Source organism: Lissotriton vulgaris, chromosome 8 (assembly GCF_964263255.1).
Source record: "Lissotriton vulgaris chromosome 8, aLisVul1.2, whole genome shotgun sequence".
NCBI classification, from domain to species: Eukaryota; Metazoa; Chordata; class Amphibia; order Caudata; family Salamandridae; genus Lissotriton; species Lissotriton vulgaris.
Window position 1 is genome coordinate 1304258915 of NC_141696.1, and position 22870 is coordinate 1304281784.

The 22870-nt window shown below is 46.8% G+C and overlaps 1 protein-coding gene across 1 annotated transcript in view; it reads right to left on the bottom strand.

The window, feature by feature from the left end:
* ATM (ATM serine/threonine kinase) overlaps nt 1–22870 on the bottom strand; it is a 1399724-nt gene that overhangs the window by 1107262 nt on the left and 269592 nt on the right. Inside the window, exon 12 of the mRNA XM_086935231.1 lies at nt 62–154. Coding sequence (XP_086791357.1) covers nt 62–154 — 93 coding nt within the window. The remainder of the gene's footprint in view (nt 1–61; nt 155–22870) is intronic.

Below are 22870 nucleotides of genomic sequence, written 5' to 3' on the forward strand. Positions count from 1 at the left end.
ATTTATTTTAAGATGATAATCAAATTTAACCGAAACAATGCTTAAGAAAAAGAATAGTTACCACTTTGTGCTTTGGAAAAAAATGATTGCTGTGCTGCAGTCTTTCATTGTGAGACTTACAAGAATTTTCTGCAGGTCCAGAGGTGGGAAATCCCTTTAAGGAAAAGTACATGAATAAAATTAATATATAGTAAACTGCTCAATAATAAATAAGGTTATACACTTCTCTAACTGCTGTATGTTCAATGCCTACTATAGGGCTGGTTTTCTGTATACCAGCTACATGGTGAGACCTTGTTCTATACTGATTTGAACTGGACTCTTACTAGGATTCATGTTTCAGACACCACCCGTTGACAACCAGTTCCTAAACAGAATAAAGATGTTTTCTGCACAAAAATCTAAAGAATGTATGCTTACATAAAACATTGACAATATTGGCTTGACCCAAACACTTATTCGCGGTTTATTATTTATTTCTCTTTAGCCCATGCATGACAATGTTTGCTTTATGTCTAAAGTGTACCATACTATATGCCGGCAGGAAACCTAGAAAACACCACCAATACTTTTAGAAAATGATGGATAATTGTCTAAGGCAGCAATAGGGGAGGGGAAGTAGATTAAGGGTGATTTAGCAATCTGACTCGCAATTGCTTTGAAGTGAAAAGTGAAGAATCAACTATGGACTTGAAAGCTTTCTTAGTCTGACTTATAGTTTAGTAAAAACTGTCCAGCGTTTGAGTCATGCGATTCCACTAGTTCCTGAAAGGGCACAAGCGCACCTTCATTATAGAGGTTACCCAACAGTGTGATCTCCGTTTCTCGACCAAGGAGCTGGGTCAGGGCGCTGGGCCGCCCTGCGCATTGATGTCAAGTCCCAGATACCGATAGCAGGGGAGTATGGAAGCATGGCACCCTTGGGATGTACGTATCTATGCCAACAGGCGCTTGCAACCACCATCTGTCTAAACTTGTGGTGTGCACAAAATGCTGAAATCGGTCTGCCAGGTGTAAATGCTCATTTCCTTTAGTAGTGCTAGTTTAAGTTACATAACCACGTCATCAGCCATTGCAGCTGGGCTTCCAAAGCCAGTGCAAACAGAAAGGGGGGGGGGGGGGGGGGGGACAGGGGACACCTCGGTCTCATACCCCTACAGATATCCAACCTGTCCGAAATCACCTGGCCCGTCCTCACTCTTGCTGTGGGGTTCATAGAGAGGGTGCGGCTCCATCCCAGTCCGAACGAATCACTGCTCAGCAAGGACTAGCAATAAACACCGCAAGGTGTCAAACGCTTTTTCCACGTTCAGTTACACCGCCACTTCATTAAGTGCCTCGGACAGTATGCCGTGCATGAGGCGTAGCAACCTTAAATGTTAATGTAGGTGCTGCGTCCCAGTATAAAACCATCAGTTGAGTGAGAGGCGCAAGACGTTTCGTAAACACCCTACCTAGGATCTTAGAGTCCAGGTTAAACAGTGAAAGGGGGCAATACGAGCGCACGTCTAGCGGGTCTCTACTGGGTTTAGGCAAGACAACGATCAGGACCTCAAGGATGGAGTCCGGGAGGCACATGCGCCTCTCTAGTCTCAACAATTACCTCCAGGATGTGCTGTGAGGTCTGTGTCACAAAAGTGGCATAGTACTCAATCGGAACCCCATAAGTGCCAGGGGTTTCCCGCACGCAATCTAGGCCACGGCCGTGCAGATTTCTTCCAACTGTAACGGCTCATCCAATTCAGCCTTCTGAAAGGCATTCAGCCGTGCCATACGGAGGGAGCCAAGGAAATCATGGACACGGAACGGAGATGATGGGGTAGGACCTGCATAAAAGTCCTGGTAATCGCAAAAGGCCTCATTTATGGATAACTGCTTGGTGTGCAGCCTGCTCCTATGGGGAGACACCCCTGATCCTCCCTTAATAGCAAGGCAAGCAATTGCGCAGCAAACCCACATGTCTTTTGTAGTCACATTTACTAAGTATGCCCAAACACTAGTTACTTTAATGTTTCTCTCTTATAAAATACCTGTAATTATTAAGAAATTAACATTGATGATAAGATGAACTTTCGTCTATCATAAAGCTGTCTTGCTTGTTGCAAAGAAACAATAAAAGAGGAGGCCTATTAGCTTCTGTTGTGTGCACTAAATGTTAGATTTTAACTGACACTCGTGCACACATTGATAATTTAAAAACTTGGTTGTTTGTGCCCCTCTCTTATTTCAAAGAGTTTGGAGATTTTAGGATATTGCCCAAATTAGTGAGGATTACTTCCCTGAGGTGTTTACATTTCCTTTAAGGGCTATACATAAGAGAATAGAAATAACATGTATGTTGCTATGCATAGTTTATCTAAAGCAGGAGAGCTCATCGTTTGTATTGTAGGGAAAGGTCAGCATCAGATTTTCAGGATATCCATCTAAGATAAATAACATACAGTCGACTTGAAGAGAAATAATTTGCAAAGACAGGGTTTACAAGACCAGAATGGAAGCCTCACACTGCTTTTTGTGATAGGAAAAGTTCTGGCAACCCTCACCAGTTTGGCAAATCCAGCGTAATGACAGTCTTTTTCATTCTGACGTATTCGAGCAGGATCACAGATTTCAGCATAAGAGGTACTGACAGGAAATCAAACAAGAATTGGTCCACCCAGTGTGCTAAAAAACATTCTAGCAGTTTATCAAAATCTAACTCTATCTAGAGTCTGACACGGGTAACATTTTGGGCAATACCTTAGCTTTTTGTCTTATTTGGAGATGTGGCCAGATTCAACAGTGAGCTCATCAATTAGACTTCGCATGAAACATCAAACAATATGTAGCAGGAGACTGCACACGTTGTAATCTGAAAAGATGAATACTTAAAAAGGGCAGCTCTGGTACCCTAAACTATGGTCAAATATTCTTGGTCTCCTTCAAGAGGTTCCTGGAGTTCTTGACCCAATTATTTTTCCATGTGATAGATTATTATGGAAAGAGAAAGAGTTGACCATAAAAAACAAAAATGGACTTATCTTTCTAAAAGTGCACGTGGGTTAGATTATACAATAAGACCAGTATTATTTGGAAATGGTTCTACATGCTGTTGAAATAAAAAACAAGCATTTGCAATGCAATAGGTGTCGCATTTACGCAAGTTTGAGCTATTGGCATAGTAAATGACAAAGCCTTTAATTTATGTTTTGGTTTTTAAAACCTAAATAGAAGGCAATGTCATTTACAATGCCAAAAGCATAAACGTGCATAAATGCGAGACCTATTGCATAGCTTGTTTAAAGGAGGCCTCAAAACGGGTCTCTATCGGGCTCTGTTTTTTGCCCTGGCACAGGCAGTCAGTTTTTTTCCGGACTGCAGTGACCGGAGGCACATCGATGTGCGTGAGCTCACACTGCTCTTCTCACGAGTGGAGAAGTTACGGCATGAAGTCATGCCAGGTGAGCGTTGTAGGGGAAGGGAAATCCTTTGAATTGAGTCATTTTCTCTCTGGATTTCCTTTCTCTTCATGAAACTCAGGAGTAGCAACATCGTTGTGGTGTCAGCAGGGCTTTAAGTGGAAGCTTATTCAATATTATATACAGCAAGCCATAGTTGCTGCCTATTTATCTTATGCATCTAACAGTCATTGACAAAACCAATAGTCTATTGTTGTTTTTGAAATCCAATAGACCTGCCTTGTTTAAGGTATGATGTTACTTGTTGTATCATATATCTGGATGCAATGACAGAAAGAAATGCGTTACTTACCTGTAACTGCAGTTATCCAGTATTAGTGTCTTTCATAGATTCACATGCCTGAATCATTCCCCGTCGTCGAGACGGGAGCCTCCGGTACATAAAAAAGTAATGTCCTAAGACATACATAAAGAGAATAGGTCTAAGGGTCTAACCTTAGTAACCTATCTAGGTCCTTATGCAGGAAGGACCAAATAGAGTAGGCTCCAGGGTCCCACCTTGGTAGCCTATCTGTGTCCTTTTGTAAAAAAAAGGACCAAAACAAAAGGAACAACCAATCAGCTACTACCTCCCTCTAGAACCTTCCTGTGAGGAGCCTCAGTCTCTCAGATTTTCGTACGCACCAAGTTGGATAGGTGTAAACCTGTAGAGAGAGGTGAGTCCTTCCAGGGGAGGCGGGAGGGTGCATGTGAATCTATGAAAGACACTAATACTGGATAACTGCAGTTACAGGTAAGTAACGCATTTCTTATCCAGTATTTGGGTGTCTTTCATAGATTCACATGCCTGAATCAGAGTAGCAAGCAATACAATATGCACATTCTGTGAAGATACAGACAGTATATTACTGCAAGAAATGAACATTTGTGACTGTAGGAAAAAAACAACAGCATACAATGTCATGCAGAATCTAGTAACAAAGAAATGTGCATACCAGTCAAGGATGGTGGGAAGTAGGAGGGCTCACCTCACTGGAATAGATGGCGAAGCACTGCTCTGCCCACTGCTGCGTCTTTCATCAGCTCAGCGTCCAAGCAGTAGTGCCTGGTGAAGGTATGCGGGGACTTCCAGGTCGCCGCTCTACATATGTCTAGGAGTGGCACTCCAGCAAATAGTGCCGCAGACGTAGACATGGCTCTGGTGGAGTGGGCTTTGGCCCGTGAGTCCAGAGGTCTTCCTGCCTTCTCGTGGCAGAGAGTTATGGCTGAGGAGATCCATCGTGATATGCTCTGTTTAGTTAAGGGCATGCCTTTCCTAGGCCTGCTGAATGCGACAAAGAGTTGGGATGACTTCCTGAATTGTCTTGTTCTGTCAAGATAGAATTTTAGGCATCTTTGAAGGTCTAAAGAGTGCAGTGATCTCTCAGCCGGGGTAGATGGGTTCGGAAAGAATGATTTAAGAACCACCGGCTCATTAAGATGGAAGTCCGAAGGGACTTTGGGTATGAAACGTGGGTTGGTACGCAGGATGACTCTGTCCTCCTTGAATTGAAGGAATGGGTCCTGGACGGAAAGGGCCTGTAGCTCGCCTACTCTTCTGGCCGAGGTCAGAGCAAGTAGGAGGGCTGTCTTCCACGACAGGAATTTTATGTCAGACTTGTGGATAGGTTCGAAGGGATGTTTCATCAGCTGGTGAAGAACTATGTTGAGCTGCCACGTTGGAGGGACAGGTTTTGGTCTAGGGAAGGACCTAAAGAGGCCTTTCAGAAATTGCTTAATGAGTCTGTCCGCCCACAGAGAGGGGCCCCTAGAAGTTCGAGTGAACCTAGAAATCGCTGCCAAGTGGACCTTGATGGACGCATGGGCCAGGCCTGAGTGCGCCAGGTGTAGAAGGTATGGCAGGAGTTGTTGGGGAGTGACCCGGAAGGGGTGTAGACCCTCCTTTTCACACCAGATGCAGAAGCGTTTCCACTTGAGAGTATAGGTCTTTTTTGTGCTGTTAGCTCTGGCGTTGGACAGGACATCTTTGCACTCTTGTGGGATGTTTAGATGGCTGAACTCACGGTAGTCAGGAGCCAGGCTGACAATTTCAGAGGGCCCAGGTTCGGGTGGAGAACCTGCCCGTGAGACATCGTGAGCAGGGTTGGGTGACTGTGAAGACGAAGAGGTGGGTGGACGGATAGACGGTGGAGCTCCGTGTACCAGTGCTGCCTCGGCCAGGATGGGGCGATGAGGATTAGAGTGCAGGGCTCCGATTTCATTTTCCTGATTACTCTGGGTATCAGTGGGAATGGCGGAAAGGCGTAAGCAAACACGTTCTGCCAAGCTATTGAAAATGCATTCCCTAGAGTTCCTGGTTGGGGAAGCCTGCTTGCGAAGCTTGGGCATCTGGCGTTCTCCCTGGTGGCGAAGAGGTCTATCTGTGGTGTCCCCCACTTCGTGAAGATGTGGTTCAATGCACTCTCGTCTAACTCCCATTCGTGGGATAGGGACTGTTCTCTGCTGAGGGCGTCCGCCAGGACATTGTCCTTGCCTGGAACGTATTCGGCTTTGAGGGTGATGCCATGTTGTAGAAGCCAGTTCCAAACTCTCTGAGATTCTCGAGAGAGAGATAGCGAGCGCGTCCCACCCTGTTTGTTCAGGTAGTGCATAGTCGTGGTGTTGTCCGTCCTGACTAGCACTGGGGAGTTTCTGATGCGCGGGAGGAACGATTGGAGCGCCAGGAAGACCGCCCGTAGCTCTAGAATGTTGATGTGGAGCTTGGACTCCTGTGGCGACCATTTTCCGTTGGTCTGCAGTTCTTGTAGGACTGCACCCCAGCCCTCCAAGGATGCATCCGTGGTGATGATATGTGGTTGCGCCGGAAGCAGGAACGGTAGTCCTTGCGACAGGTGTTTGTCTGAAGTCCACCATTGTAGACTGTTGATTAGATGTTGAGTGACTCGTAAGCGGTCCTCGAAGGATCCCTTCGCTTGTGTCCATTGTTTTGACAGTTCTTCCTGAAGGGGGCGCATTTTTAGGCGGCAGTGAGGGATGAGAAGGATACATGACGACATCATGCCAAGGAGCGATTTGAAGAGGCGGACGGTCAGAGACTGTTTGGATGCCACTGACTTGGCCAAGGAGATGAGTTTCGACTTTCTCTCCTGTGATGGAAAGGCCTTCGTGCAATCCGTGTCCAGGGTAGCTCCTAGGAAGGTGATGACTCGAGCTGGTGTCAGGGATGACTTTTCCCTGTTGAGGGTCAGTCCAAGGCGGCGGAAAAGATGCAGACAGGCGCTGGAAGATGCAGCTGCGGCTGCTCTCGACGGAGCTTTTACCAGCCAGTCGTCCAGGTAAGGGAAGACCTGGTGTCCCTGCTGGCGGAGATAGGCTGCGACCGGAGAAAGGCATTTCGTAAAGATCCTTGGAGCAGATTTGAGGCCGAAGGGGAGTACGCGGAATTGGTAGTGTATCCCTGCGACTGCAAACCTTAGGAACTTTCTGTGACCCTTGAGGATAGGGATGTGGTAATAGGCGTCCTGTAGGTCGAGTGATGTCATGTAATCGCCTTTTTCCAGGAGTCCCAGGATCTCCTGTAGCGTGACCATTCGAAACGATTGCTTCTTGAGAAACACGTTGAGGGCTCTTAAGTCGAGAATTGGACGCCATTTCTTCCCCTTCTTGTGGATGAGGAAGAAGTGGGAATAGAAGCCCTCCCCCATCTGGGCGTGTGGAACTTTTTCTATCGCGCCTTTCTGGAGCATGGATGTTAGTTCTTGCCGAAGCAGCCGCAGGTGTCTGTGAGGACGCTTGACAGGTGGTGTCTGAGGAGGGTTTGAGAGGAATTCTAGAGAGTGGCCGAATTGAAGGAGTTGTAGAACCCACCGGTCTGTCGTTATTTGCCGCCAGTTTTGAAGGTAAAAGGAAAGCTTCCCTCCAAGTCGCAAGGGAAGCGATGGTGGAGGGGCTGGCCAATTGGAAAAGTCATTGTCGATTGCCTGCTGGTCTCTTCTGTCCTTTCCCTCTGTAGGACGATTTATTGAAGGAGGACTGACGTCCCGACTGGTTTTGGCGCTGTTGAAATTGCGTTTTACCCTGAGAGTAAGAGTAAGAGGACTTGTTTTGATAAGATCCTCTATAGGAGGATTGTCCCCTCCCCCTGTTGGCACGAAAGGACTGAGTGCGAGATTGCAGAGTGCCCAGGGCTCTGGCTGTGTCAGTGTCCTTTTTAATTGCAGTGAGGGCTTCGTCAATCTTCTCGCCGAATAGGTGATCGCCATCATAGGGCATATCTAAGATCTTGGTCTGGACCTCCTGTCTGAAAGAGGTGGCTTTAAGCCAGCCTTGGCGTCGCAGGACAGCGGCTCCCGCCAGCTGTCTGAATCCAGTCATGGCCACGTCAATGGCGCAGTCTATCAGTTCTGAGGCCGATGTTTGGCCCTCAAGGAGGAGCGAGTGTGCCTCCGCTTTAGCATCTTCCGGCAGGTCGGCAATGTAGGGCGCGATGTCCGCCCAGAGTTGGCGGTTGTAACGCCCAAGAAGGGCGATGGAATTGGCAATTTTCACCGTTGTCGCAGAGGTAGTGGAAAAGCGTTTCCCAACTGCATCTAACTTCCTGCCTTCTTTATCTGGTGGTGTCGATAAAGGTGATGCAGGGTTACGCGAGTTCTTCTGCGCCGCCTGGGTGACCACAGAGTCCGCCTTGGGGTGACCCGTGAGGCATGCTGGAGCTGAAGACGTAGCTCTGTACTTTTTATCCAGTTTGGGTACGATTACCTGTAGGGAAGCTGGAGATTGCATGAGCTGCTTGCCCTGTTTGAGTAGATAATCAATGATCGGAATCGATCTAGTAGTTTTCTTAGTTGGTTCTTTAAAGTCATAGAGGAAACATTCAGTTTCCTGAGATTCCATTGACATATGGAACCTTTTGGCAGCCCTTTCCATGAGGTTATGGAAACCTCCAATATCAGCAGGTGGAGACTCAGAAGATTGTGGCTCCGGAGAGGCTGGAGAGTGAGTAACATAGTCCTGGTCCGCATCCACGTCCGTATCATCATCTCGGACTTCCCCTTCTTCATGTTCTCTGTCCTCTTCCTCGGACGAGATAGGGTCTTGAGCAGGGTCCTGTGTCCTAGGAAGGACCAGTGGAGGGGGCCTAGGTCTTGTCCCTTGTGCAGGAACGGGCACAGATGGCTGCGGGGTTGGTGGGACAGTAGGGGTGGCTTTCTGCGGAAACCGCAGTTTGTAGTCTTGGACGAGAAAGCTCAAGTCTGCAACCAATGAGGCCGGCAAGCACACCATTGGGGTCACCTGGGTGTGGACTTGGGTAGGCACTACTGGAGGGGTCGATTCCTCAACCTCCTGCTCTTCGTCCGTACTCTGGCACTTGACAATTAGGTCGGAAGGACTAGTGGCTTGGGTAAACTCCTCCTCCTCCTCCGGCTCCTGGTCCTGTAAGAAGCAGGATGGTGTCAGCTGTTGGACCTTACTAGGTGAGGTCATCTCCGGAGTGATCTGCCTTTTGGTGATCCTAATGGAGACATGGGAAGTCTGAGCGTCCATTGCGTGTGACAAGAGCTCGGATTCTTTCCAGGTACCAGTAGCCGTCGGTATAGTCTTCGTCGACGGTGCATCCGTCGACGACCCTCTCGTCGACGGAGCTTTAAGCAGCGTTTCCTTCGTCGACTGCTTCGTCGTCGGCGCCGCCGTCGACGGAGCGCCCTTCGTCGACGGAGTGTCCCTCGTCGACGGCTTCGTCGACGGTGTGACTTTCGTCGACGGTGTCGTCGTCGACGTCTTCGTCGACGGTGCTGTCGTCGACGCCCTCGTCGACGGTGCCGTCGTCGATGTCCTCGTCGACGGTCTTGTCGTCGACGGTGCGGAGGATGAAATCGGTCGTCCTGCTGACGACGAGTAGGTTAGAGTCGTCGATGAGGAGGACGCCGACGATGCCATCGTCGTCGATACCGTCGTCGTCGATGTTGAGACGGTTTTAGGCGATGAGGTGGTCGCCGATTGCGCCGTCGTCACCGTAAGCAGTGGTTGCTTCCTAGGGACAGGAAGGTCCTTGCTAGATACGGCAGGCTTGCCCTCTGAAGCCTTTTTAGACCTCTTAGGAGGGGTCGCTGAGTGGCCAGGCGAGGAAGCCCTAGGCCTCTTCAGGGAAAGTTGTGAGGCGACAGACATGCTCCCACCCTCGGAAATGAGGTCGGTCGGTTTGTCTTTGAGCCTGTTCAGCCAGATAAGAAGTCTCCCTTCCCGGTCTTTCTGGGTTTTGACGGAGAACTTACGGCAAATCTTGCAGTCGATGGTCTTGTGGTGAGGGTAGAGGCAATACAGGCATTCCTCATGTTCGTCGTCCACGTGGAGCCTTAGTTTACCACAGGAGGCACAGGGACGGAAAAGTGCTCTTTTCTTGACGTCAGCCATAGTAGAAAGTCGAAAAAACTGTGAAGTTTGGAGAAAATACGATATTCCTGAGGAGAACTCAGGTGGAGACTCCCTAGCACAACGTGCGGTAGAAAATCTGAGAGACTGAGGCTCCTCACAGGAAGGTTCTAGAGGGAGGTAGTAGCTGATTGGTTGTTCCTTTTGTTTTGGTCCTTTTTTTTACAAAAGGACACAGATAGGCTACCAAGGTGGGACCCTGGAGCCTACTCTATTTGGTCCTTCCTGCATAAGGACCTAGATAGGTTACTAAGGTTAGACCCTTAGACCTATTCTCTTTATGTATGTCTTAGGACATTACTTTTTTATGTACCGGAGGCTCCCGTCTCGACGACGGGGAATGATTCAGGCATGTGAATCTATGAAAGACACCCAAATACTGGATAACAGCAAAATACAAGTCGGGCGGCACACTATACTAAGCACAGATTTTTAGCATATGTGTTTTTTAAGCCACGACCTTAATTACCTTAATTACATTGGTCACACCCCTTTGAGAGACCCCCCAGTTTTTTCATCCCACTTAAAGCCCTGCGTAGTAGTATGCATGTCTAGGCTTCAGAGAGGAGAAACTACCATGGGCCCGCATTTATGAACCTTCTGGTAGTAGCTGACCTCAAATAAGCTCTGTGAACTTCTCATGACATTAGTCTTTGTTGAACACCACAAACTTCCCCCTTCCAAACAGGTGTTGTGTAGGCAATCACACAGCTGGCCCTCTTCCTCCCCAGACAACCCTGCCTTCCAGCAGCACTACCTCGGTTATTGCTGTGTACCTCTGAGATGGCTCGGACGAGTTCTTTAGACACAGCACTTCCTTCTACAGTCAGCCATGCCCAGCCAGCACACCCCACGTCACACAGGCCCACTCTCGGGCGGCAGACAACAGCATGACCCCCCCGGCGACTACGAGAAATGGCCCTACAAGCTGCTGAGCAGGCACCCGAAGGATGATGGCTCCGGCCTGAAAGTGAAAGTTTGCATCATATGCTGTGCGATCTGAGACCCGGAAACACAAAAGACTCCTCGCCACGTCCACGTACCTCGGTTCCGGAGGAGGCATCAGGCCCGCGGAAAGAAATGTTGGGAACGTTCACCAGCTCCGTAGTGCAGCTGCAAGTCTGTGCAGCAGCTCCTACAACTCTGGACAACACCCCTCCTTCCTGTCCCACTGCACCCCCGCCCTGCTTACAGTTGCCGCCACCTTGAGCGCTCAACCATTTCCTCCTCCTGTTTGCAGAGGCCTGCTCTGCGCCACGCTGCGGATCACTGTCTGCGTCCAGCACCACGTGAGCCAGCTCCAGCCACTCTGGGGGCATGCAGGGGTCACGTTGCGAGACTCAGATCTCAACTTCAGAGAGTACACACCGACCGTATCACGCAGTCAGGCCGCTATACGGGTATATGTCCCTCTCAGCAAACTCATATGTGGGTTCATGTATTCCATGCCAAGAAGAAAATGTCATGCTTATTATACTGGCATTTTGGGATCCTCTCTGCTCATGTCACAAGCATGTGACCAGTTATACCCCCACACTCAGTACAACAATGGAAAAGGCACGGCATTTCAACATCACTTCACAGGCCTCAATACTTACACACACCCCAGGACTTAATTTGTAACTTGAAGAGATTACGCCACCGCAGCCCACACGCATATTTTACTGGTAACACACAATCCGAGACACTTTTAAACAACAGCCCGCATGGGCTTGGGACACCACATCGTTTTGTCCCATAACACCCTTAGAATTAGGAGTACATTTCTGCAGAAAAATGTCGAATGAGAGCCTTCCAGTTATTTTCCACTGGTCAATTATTGACTTTTGAAAAGCTGGGCCCTTAACATATCGCCAAGTAAGTTATGTTATACATAAGTATTTTATAGAAACGCCACCATAGCACGTTTGAATATGTTAATACACCCACTGCTACTCAAACCAATGGTGCACCACAGAGGAGCGGGGATGAGGGAGCCTGTCTTCTGTGCCGGGCTGATGCGCGTGCTAGACACCAGCGGGGAAAAAAACCACACTACAACAAATTGCGGCCTCAAAAGCAAAACCACACGCACAAGCGTGTGGAGAGCTTTCTGAAGCCCATACAAGAGGTCTCGCGCTGCGCCAGCAGTGCTGCACACTGCAACACTAGGCGCAAGACCAAAAAACTATAGGCATAAGAGGCTTCCTGTTTTCACACCCTCTTAATTAAACATGCAGCTGAATGTGAATGTTAAGGGTGGTCTAATTTGTTGTATAGACCCTTATTCCATTTTTCACACCCTGACAGCAGTTCTCCGCTCAGCTCTAGCTGCTACACCTGCACCTGCATGAAGCAGTAGAAAGATCTTTAATATTCCGGTTAAAATCACACTTCGACACAATGAGAAGATAGTAACTGTGAACAATTTATATAATAATCTATCACCCTACATTAAATGTTTTACAAGTGACTCTTACAAGGTGGTAGAATTTGACAATTGAACCCAAACCCACCATAGAACTATAATTACATATCCAATGTGCCCCATTAGGAACATGCATGTATTTATTTGTATAGCATTATAGCATGGGTACTCACAAACATTTTCCCAAGATCCACAAAGTATGGTCTGTTATGTGGCATAGGGCAACAAGTGTGGCTTTGTGTGTGAGGAGGCTTACGTGGTCGGTGGGAAAGCAAATCATGTTGTGGACAGTGAGTCATGGAGTTATTCTGGAGTGTTGCATTCCATTGCCTCCTCTAAATAAAGCCCCAAATCTCAAATAAGTCATAGGTTTGACAATATGGTGTTATGCCGTCTCTGAATCGTTATCCCTCTGCTGCACCTTGGCGTAAGCCTTCTCTGACTTTCTCAAGGCAACGAGAGCAAGTAACTTGATTATTGAATCAGATTTAAATAGAATTGCACAATTGAAACCAGAAAAACTAGTATCAATCCCAGGTTCCATACTTGACTAAATTGTGTTATCCTATGCAATTATTTCATTTCATCTTGCCTCCTTTTTAGGTCGAACCTAGCGCAGTGCGCATGTGCTGCTCTATGGGAGGCTTCTTATGAGCACTCTAAACTTCTCCTTGTGGGTCTGACTCCTCCCACAAATGGCCAAAGGCGGGTGAATGTCCGATCTCTTCTCCAAAGGTTCACTCCCACAGCATTTTGCTCTCGGGAGCGAGAAGCGGCGCGCAGGGTTCCTCGTCCTTTAAGTTAAAAGCTCTTCTTCTGAATGCCCGTCAGAGGCTGTGTTTCGAGACTTATACAGTCTTCCCTACGAGAATGAACGGATCTTTGTTTAAATTCTTAATTCAATTTGTATTTTAATCAGTGCGTAATGTTTTGTAACGTTGTAGGTATGCTTATTTATTGTGTGTCACGTCTTTTGTAATTATTCGTATGCATAGGTATGAGCTGCTTGTTCTCACCTAGGCTGCAGTCACCGCTCACCGGACTGATACCCGTGAAGCCGCCGCTGCCCCCTCCACGCCCTCCCTCGCCGTGTTTTGGTGATAATGAAACTGACAGCGAGGCATGCGACCCGGGCTCTGACAGCGCCCACTCCATCAGGTAGATGGCATCAGCTGATCCACTCCCCGCAGCGCTACCCACAGATTTCTTTCTGCGTGACTCATCGCCCTAATGATCTCGGATTGCTTTGAAATTTTCTTCCCGGTCTCCCTGGCCCCGTAAATCATTATTTAATGACCCCTCGATTACCCCGTAAATCACACGCTATCTTGTGTAATACACCCTAACCTTGACTCTCAAAAGGCCTGCACCGCACCTCCAGCCTAGCACACTGCAGACCACCACCTTACCGAGTCAGCCTTTCATCCTTCTATACGCAATTAAATAAATATCACTGAGTCAGTGTGAGATCATGCAATTATTATTCAAGCGCCAAGCAACATGCAGCTCATGGTGTGAGCTATCTAAATAGCTGTTAGTAACCGCATAGATATAGTGCCTACTACATGCTTCTGTTGGCTATTAAAAGGTTCCCCGCCTCCTGCAGATATACCACTGCCACCTTTGGTAGTCCTCTGGGCTTGGTCTTATCAGCTCTGCGGAGAGTTCCCAGTTTTCTAAAAACAGCCTTTAATATAGACCTGCTATCGCAGACTCTGAGACCCCACCGACCCACTGCTGAACCTTAGCCCCCACCCACTGCTGCCCCAGGCCCTCTCCTTATCTGGCGTTCCTCTCGCCTTTTGTCTGAATATCACAACATTTTCCACACACCCCGTTCCTGGCCTCCTAAATTCACACTGAAATAAACTTTATTGGAATTCCAAACGATAGCCTGATTTTTACTGCAAGCCATGCATCAAAGGGCACTGCGTGCCTCCTGTTCTCCCATGACTCAGTGCGGGTATCTTTAGGGTGCCCAGAAAGCAACAGGACAAGGGGCCAACGTTGTCTCTGCCCTCGTGCTTTCCTTTTTAGGTGGCATCATTATCGGGGTCATTAATCTTATAGGTTCCTGTCGCCCAAAGAAAGACTACATCTCCCATAATGCACTGATATGTTAGATGACATTCAAATACAGTGTCACTTGTCCTGCACAACCTTAGGTATGCAGGAAGAACGAGGGATGTCCCAGTGTAAAAGACCCTCATGCACGTGATGGTTATGGTGGTTTCTGAAGCGGTATATCTTGGTTCTCCGCTTATGGCTCACGTGTGTGCATAATCATTAGGTCGATCAGGTTATGCAGCCTCCACCGGGAGGTTCTTATACAAGGTTGATGCAGTAGTGAGCCAGTGATGGGGGATTTAAAAAACCACAAAAAGCCAGAAACTCTGAATTTTTATTTTGTCTGGTTTTGGGTCTAGTAAACTCTATAATAGTGCATCTTACGAACTGGATTATGAGTAATAGGTGCAGTGAGAGTATCAAGAAATCAAGGGTAGTGGGGGGTGGTTAAGAGTTGGTCGACATGTTTCTGCCCCAGTTGCCTGGGTTTAGGACTTACGGGCATTCATCAGGACCGTTAGTGAAATAACGTGAAGGAGTATAAATAAAGTGCTCTAAAAAAGTGAAAGAAATAGGGTTATTGACCTGTTTCTCTGTATTGGAGGTCTTATAGTACCTGTAAAGAGTAAGCACAAGGTTTGCAACACACATACAGGGAGGGGGGTCTTGGGGGGACACACATCAAGCAGAAATCTGCTTAACATATCTATCTATTGGTAGATTTTTAAACAACTAAAAAATGGCAATACTTTAGAAGACCGGTTAACAATTATGGCAGGGGTGGGGAAATCATATCGCCCGACGCCCGAACCATGTTGATTTTTACCACGGGCAAGAAGATGTAATGTTTGTTTTGCCCGACGGACATGCAGACTATAAATCGCGTACATGATACAGGCTGTGGACACTCTGGGGCTCACAGCCAATCAGAAAGGCTGGCGGGGAGCTGCAGACGCTTTTGAGGCCTCTGATTGGTTAGCAGCCCATGACGGGGCTCTAGCCAGTGATTGGCTGGGGGACTGAAACTTCAGTCTCAATAAGCGGAAGTCGCAGCAATCGGGTGTCTTGCTTCCTCAAGATCAATGGGGTGGACGTGCAGAACCCTGCAGAAGCTGTCTCCATTTTAACAGAAGAGGATTGCACAAATATCTCGCTGATGGTGGTGTGACCTGGAACTGGGGTGAGGAGGCAGGGGGGCATTAATGTTGCCAGGTTAATGCCAAGTGAGCTTGCGGCATCAGGGGCGTAGGAATACAGTTTATCCTTGTTGCTCGCGAAGGGAAGAGGCAATGCAAACATCCTGCTGAGACCTCAGTGGATTGCAGTCAAAATAACAGCATGACGGGAGTGCCCAGTTAAGATTCCACAAGAGACAACAGAGCGCTAACTTGGGGTTTGGAGCGGACTGATTTTTAAGTGGAGCTCACCAATGCAGCAACGCATATTATACTACACGTGGCGTTAAAGAATTGTACTGGGGCTTAATTACATTTAAAATTCCCGCGCTCAGTATAACCAAAGGATAGCATTAGAACAAACTAGCAAAATGTTTGTTTTGCCCTGCATTTCCTTTGAAAGCTGGGGGATTTTAAAAGTGGTGGGCGGATATATGATTTGTTTTAATTTTCTTTATAAGAGTGCGACAGAAGCTGCTATCCGTTACCTGATCGAAGTCCTCTACTTTTTGCCGGTGAACAGTGAGCTGCTGTGTGCTTTTACATAATATATGTAAAGACAAAGATATGCGGAAACTCCAGTGTCCCGAGTCCGTCATTCCCGCAGACACTCATTCATTGGTGGTCTAGAGTTTGCGCCTCACATTGCACACAATATGACATGAGTTAACAGTATTAGTCTCATTCTCTCTCTTTAGCCTTATTTTTCTCTCATGCGCCCATTTTTCACGTTCTCTTTCCTGCTATTTTTCGGGAGCGTGTGCCCGTGTAACAACATTGTTAAAAAATTGCTTGGTTTGTGAGTGCTTCATGCAGCCACATGCTGCAAGCGCCTCGGCCCGGTCTCTTTCTCCCCAAAGCCCCTCCTAAGATCTTTCTCGCACCTCATTACTTGCACTTTAACTGTATGGGTAAAACCACATCAGTTCAATCAGAGGACGCCTGGCACCCTCCCTCCTTGGCACATGACATGTTGCGAGTTCGGGGGCACACATTGTCTGCTTTCTTCCAGGAAGCCACAAAGAAAAGCATTTCCCACTAGTGCTCTAACGTCAGATGCAACTATTGTGTGTATTTACAAGCTACGACGGAACTGGTGGAATTTATAGAATTGAAAATCGGCCAATTACCCCTAACACTCACCTGGCACAGAATTTCCTGCATGTTGGCTGCACAGGAGGCATGCAGAGTTTGGAAGAGACACCTCAGCACTCTGTAGTAGCGTGTCCATGAGCTCCCAGTCACGAATCGTATCGCAGCAGCCGAATTCCGGTACTTTATCATGTTGAAATTTACTCCTTTCACTCTTGTAACCTGCGCACCTTAGTTCTATTCTGCTCTAAAACGACCCCTCTCTCGCTCCCTACTGCTCAGACTGTTTATGTCATAAACTAACTGAAAAATATCAACACGAACTGCACACGAGTTCACAATCCAGTAATGCCCGACTAACTACTAGTCCTTGCAACCTCTTCACAGACTCCACACACACAATTCGGTTTTTGCTAAAGTACCTCAAGTTAGGGTGTTCCTGCTGTTATAAAAATGTTCTCTGTAATCCTTCCTGTTGCTCCAGGGAGTTAAGTTAGACTATATCAACTACTGAACATGCAATAAAGATACCAACAACTCCACACTTCCTTGCAATAATACACGCTCACATGTAGTAAGTCTCTGTGTCACACTCTCTCTCTCTCTCTCTCTGTCTCTCTCTCTCTGTGTCTCTCCACATCAAACCTTCAAACTAGCATACTGGCTCTGGAGCCTGAGGCAGGCACTTTGCAAACAGATCACCGAAAAACTCAGCCTGCTGATCTAACCCACTGGGATCGAAGCAGAGGTGATGCAGGTGTCTCTTTAACTTGTATGTGGTAGCAGGTTCAAAAGCCAACCAAACTACCATACTCTTATCTATCTATGGCTCGTAGGTTACAAACATATCACTGCAGCAGACTTTTGACCTCCTTAACAGTTCTTCTATCGGCAATGGAGGCTGTATTCAGAAAGTGTCACAGTTTGCCTGTGATATGATCAGATTTTCTCAAGCTCTATTTAGGCAAACAGCCCTCAATTCTTGGTTACGTTAGAGGTACATAAAGAATGTGTAGACTGTTCTACCCCCTATTGACGCCTCTGACCACATGCACGGGCCAAAATCCCTCTCGATGGCTGAACTTGCCCTCCACATTTTTTTTTATTCGGACTGCAGAAGTTATTGGGGTTTCTCAGGGTCAAAACTCAGATTGATACTGGTTCAGTGTCACTACTAGGTGGCATTAAATCCTACAAGACAGGCCCCACGGATACAGAGCTGTTTCATTGAATGTGAGCAGAACCTGACCCTTCCACCTCCGGTGACCAGAACCTCTTTCAGCAGAGACCCAGTGTGCAGGCATCTCACAGCCTCCACCTCTACCCCAGGTAGTCAAGGGCTGACCCAGCTCTTTGACAGTTTGATGTTGTCTCTGGTGGAGTTCAGTGGCCTCCAAGACGGCTGCCTGTGGCTAGCATCAGAAGTCTGCAACGAAACTTGCACAGCCACCAGTGCATAGGGATGCATGTGTAGTCTGCACATGTGGGTGCCTGTGTCTAGGATGGTCTGTCAGAGATTCTTGCCTGTTGTACTAAATGTTCATGGTCAGGTCGGTGCATGAACTAATCGAGGTTCAATAATGTCTCATACTGCATTTCTCACTGATAAACATAGTTTATTTCAATTAAAGCTATTCAGTATTATACACGTAGTTACCTGGAGGTGAAAGACCACAAAAGGTTAGAAAATATTTCGTTTTTTTAGCCACTGCTTTGACCCTGCCCCCAGACTCACTCCAGCCTTGCGCACTGTGCCTGCTACCACCACTGCACTCACACTGCCCTCTGAATACAGTATCCAGGACTTGCTGCATGGGTGTGACATGAAATGGTGAGTGATTGCAGTTACTCACTAGTCCCTGTCACAGTGATGCTCAGCTCTCCACTTCTAGATGTACTGTCTTTTCTTAACACTCCTTCCCTGTGAAACTAATGCTTGCTTTTCAGCTGCGTGACTGCTACATGTCCTATACATCTGAAGGAGACAAGCTCGAACATCCATTGCTGACCTGCAGCTCTTCAGGTTAGGGAAGCTTACTCTGCTGAAGCCATTAATAATTGCAATATACAACCCTGTACAGCTACTGCCAGTGCTGCATATGGTCTTTGTGTGGGAGAAGAATGTGGAGATGTAGCAGTGAGTGCACAATAATATAATCACATCACACCTGCCTCTTGTGTATTGGATACTGCCTCAGTGAACCAGAGCACATCTGCTACGTGATTTTGCTGCCCCGTGAACCATTCGTAGCCTCTGCTAAGAAGTGCAGTTATTCCCATCCACACGTTTATCAGCGCATCACTTCTGAGGATTTTTTAAGTTGGACAGCTATGAGATAGCTCTATAATGGAGAACACCCTTCTGTCCTACAGGTTCACATTTCGACAGTCTGGACTGTACCAAAAACACTTCAAGAAATGCAGTCTGCCCTTTGCCTTTAGGAACTATTTCTCTACATATGAAAATGTGTTACATGCAAAATAGTTGATAATTGGGTGCAGCGCACACTGACATATCTGTACACATGCTGTACAGTCAGCCAGAACAACAGTTGCATTTAAGAGTGCATGACCATGCACTGCATAATTGGACTTTCCTTTGAAATATATATTGCACAGTATGTTGCACGGATTGCAGTGCGGGGTCTCTCAGTGCAGACCTACCATAGTGATTTATGGAGTAGGTGGACAAGCAGCTACCTTCCCAGGACAAGTAGATTTTTGTAACGTTTTGTCCCCTGGCCAAGAAGATTTTTGAAAAATTTCCACACCCCTGATTATGGCAATGTCAACTCTCTCTTATACTTTCCAATCTCATGCAACGAACTATAGCATGCATACAGGTGATGGAACATGCATGTATTATCATAATGTGGTAGGTACGTGTTGAGTCTTTAAGGCTTTAAGCGCTATTTCTGTCAGTGACTGTGCCTACTAATTAATCGTTTGTTTGTAAAACACTCATCGCGTTGTGAAATTAACTTAAGCGGTATAGTGATCAAGGTGACTTAGGCGGGCAGTACGTATGTATTCATGTACAGCGGGTGGCCAAGTTATCATGACGGTGGCTCGAGCAAAGTGAGCGATTTTAAATGGTGCCCAGGGAATTACCTCGCGCATTTGTTTAACACGCTCCCTTTGGATGGTAGAGTTGTTGGAGGGGGCTAGGGAGGAGAGAGACAGCGTAATTAGGGGGGGGGGGCACTTCTGTATACTTGCGATTTTGAAGGCGCGTTCAGGTCTTTCATCTCGCTACCTATTGCGCCCGATCCTCGGCTTTCTTCGTGAGTGCGCTGCTCTGCTCTTACCGATCCGGAAACAGTTCATTGTGTTTCCGTGTCGGTATAAATGGGCGGTGATTCCGCTATTTGGCAGTTTTCTATTGGACTATCCATGTTGTCATAGGGACCATGCAGTTTGTTATTGTCACAGCGCTAGGCGCATGGAATAGCAAAGGACATATGTTGATTACGTAATGGGTCAGATCCTCATGGTTATATCGGTTTATACTTCACACATATACTAATTGTTTTTCAGATGCTACATGTAGTGAGGTTGTCACGGTGTCAGTAATTTTACACCGTATTATGTTCGAGGTATACTGATGCGGTTAAGGAGACACAAATCGAGCTGATGGTATTGTGGCGCAGCTGATGTCATTATTAACGGGAAGTATACCGCAATAGTTATATCGGATTTTGCTTCACACATATACTAGTTGTTTTTCAGATGCTACATGAAGTGAGGTTGTCACGGTGTCAGTAATTGTACACCGTATTATGTTCGGGGTATACTGATGCGGTTAACCCCTTCCATGCTCATGACAAGGTCAGCTCGTCATGCAGTACACTGGAGCTGTGCTTATGAGGAGCTGACCTTGTCATGAACAATGGGAATGCTGGAGTAACAGCACCCAGCGGGAATTCCCTTAGCACCCAAGGTGTTAAGGAGTCACATATCGAGCTGATGGTATTGTGGCGCAGCTGATGTCATTATTAAAGGGAAACATACCGCAATAGAGGGGCTGAGATAATGTTGATTATGGGTAGGTCGATACCGGTCAGGTTGAATCTCATATCTGTGGTCTATTGGTTTGATCCACGATAAAGGTGATCGAGGTCTTGTTATAACACGGGAATTGTAGTGAAGGGACTCACTCTGGTGTTTTCATTTGTTCGCCAGGGTGAGCCAGGGTATATTATCATTCAATCCTTCACTATTGGTTCTGAGCCTGTGTACCCACCTTTGTTCTTTTTCAAAGAGGATTTTCTCAGTATTGTGGTCTTTGTTGGGTAAGGTTTCTAGGATGACCCATTGTAAGTCAAGTACAGTATGGCCTTTCTCTAGATAGTGGTTGGCCATCTTTGTAGTGCTCCTTTTGCATTTTACATTGCTCCTGTGTTCACATAGTCTTTGTTTTGCTCTCCTGCATGTCATCCCAATGTATTTCAAATTGCACGGACATGTGATCATATAAACCACATGGGTGGTGTTACAGTTCGTGTGGCTATTTAGAGTCCATTTGAAGTTCGGTAGTAGCTGTAGTTCTTTTGTCGGTTTAGTGAGGCTACATACAGAACATGGGCCACATGGGTAGTGTCCTGTCACTTGCGGGTTGCCCCATAGATTGGTATGTTCTCTGAGTAATCTAGGGGAAGGTCTCGTGTGAACTAAGATGTCTTTCAAATTCCTGCTCCTTTTATTTGCAAATCTTGGTTTTGGCCAAGAGAGGTTGCCTGATGTCAATATACGCCAGTTCTTGTTGACAATCTTTTTTATATTATTCGTCATTGAACTGTACGTGGTGACACATGTGAGGACTTCTTCAGAGGGTATCTTTGGTGTGCTTTCAAGGAGTTCATCTCTGTTCTGATTCCTAGCACGTTTTTTACATTTGTCAATGACCTTTCTCGGGTAGTCTCGGGCCTCTAGTTTCTTACAAAGATCATTAGCTTGTAATTTATACTCTGAGGTATTACTACAATTCCGCCGTAGCCTGAGGAACTGGCTATATGGTAAGTTCTCTCGTAGAGGTCGGTGGTGGAAGCTGTTGAAAGACAGAAGGCTGTTCTTTGCAGTGGTCTTAAAAAAGGTTCGTGTCTGGAGAGTGTTAGCCTCAGCATAGATGGTTACATCTAGGAAGTCAATACTTTTGTTGTCTGCACAGTAAGTGAACTTCAGGCAGTCGTCTTTCTGATTGAGCCAAGTGTGGAATTATGATAAATTGTTCTGGTCCCCTTTCCAGATGACAAAAATATCATCAATGTATCGTTTCCAGAACAATATACAATGGTCATAAGGATTGTTGGTTTCATTCAGGATATGCACATCCTCGAAAGTGCTCACGTACAGTCCTGCCACGCTCGGGGCAAATGTACTGCCCATCGAAGTACCGTGGCATTGCAGGTACAGTGTGTCTTTGTATTGAAAGAAATTCTCCATGAGTGCCATCCGGCAGCATTCCAGAACAAAATGTCTGGGGGTCTTATAGGTCCATGTGGAGTTGAATAGTATACTCTCGAGAGTTTCCATAGTTTTCCCCTGTGGCAGACTAGTGTACAGGCTTTCAACATCGAAACCCACCAGAAGCATGGTGTTGGGTGAGTATTCGATGTCTTGTAATAGGTTTAGGAGGTCCCTGGTGTCCTTGAGATATGTGGGGGTTCTTTGGACAAGTGGTCGCAGATATTGAACAGCAAACTGGGAGAGAGGTTCAAGAACTGAGCCAATTCCTGACACAATTGGTCGACCAGGTGGTGGTGTTCGTCCTTTATGTGTCTTTGGTAATGAATAGAAGTAAGGGGTTCGTGGTGTAGTAGTCCCGAGGTAATCACCTTCTTTCTTTGAGATCCAGTTGTTGGTCTCCCCTTCTTCTATCATCATTGCAATTGTCCTTTGAAGTCTCGGTGTGGGGTCTGTTGTTAGAACTTTGTAAAATTTGTCATTCGACAGCAGATCCATACATTGTTGATCGTATCCTGTGGCTGTCAGGAGGACCACTCCTCCGCCTTTGTCGGCTGGTTTGATGACTATGTTATTGTCACTCTTCAGTGTGTTCAGTGCCTGTTGCTCTAATCTGGTGATGTTCTGGAATGGTTTTCGGGCATCATTAGCCAATTCGTCAATGCCTTTGAAAACCGCCTGTTCAAAAGTTTGTATTTCGATTGGAACCTGGGAGTTTAGTGGGCAGAAGGACGACTTGTTCTTTAGAGTTGTGTCTCCTTCTCTGGTCGGAGGTTGGTCTCCTTTGAAGAAGGCTTTCAATTTCAATTTCCGGCAGAACTCTGCCATTTCACATTTGG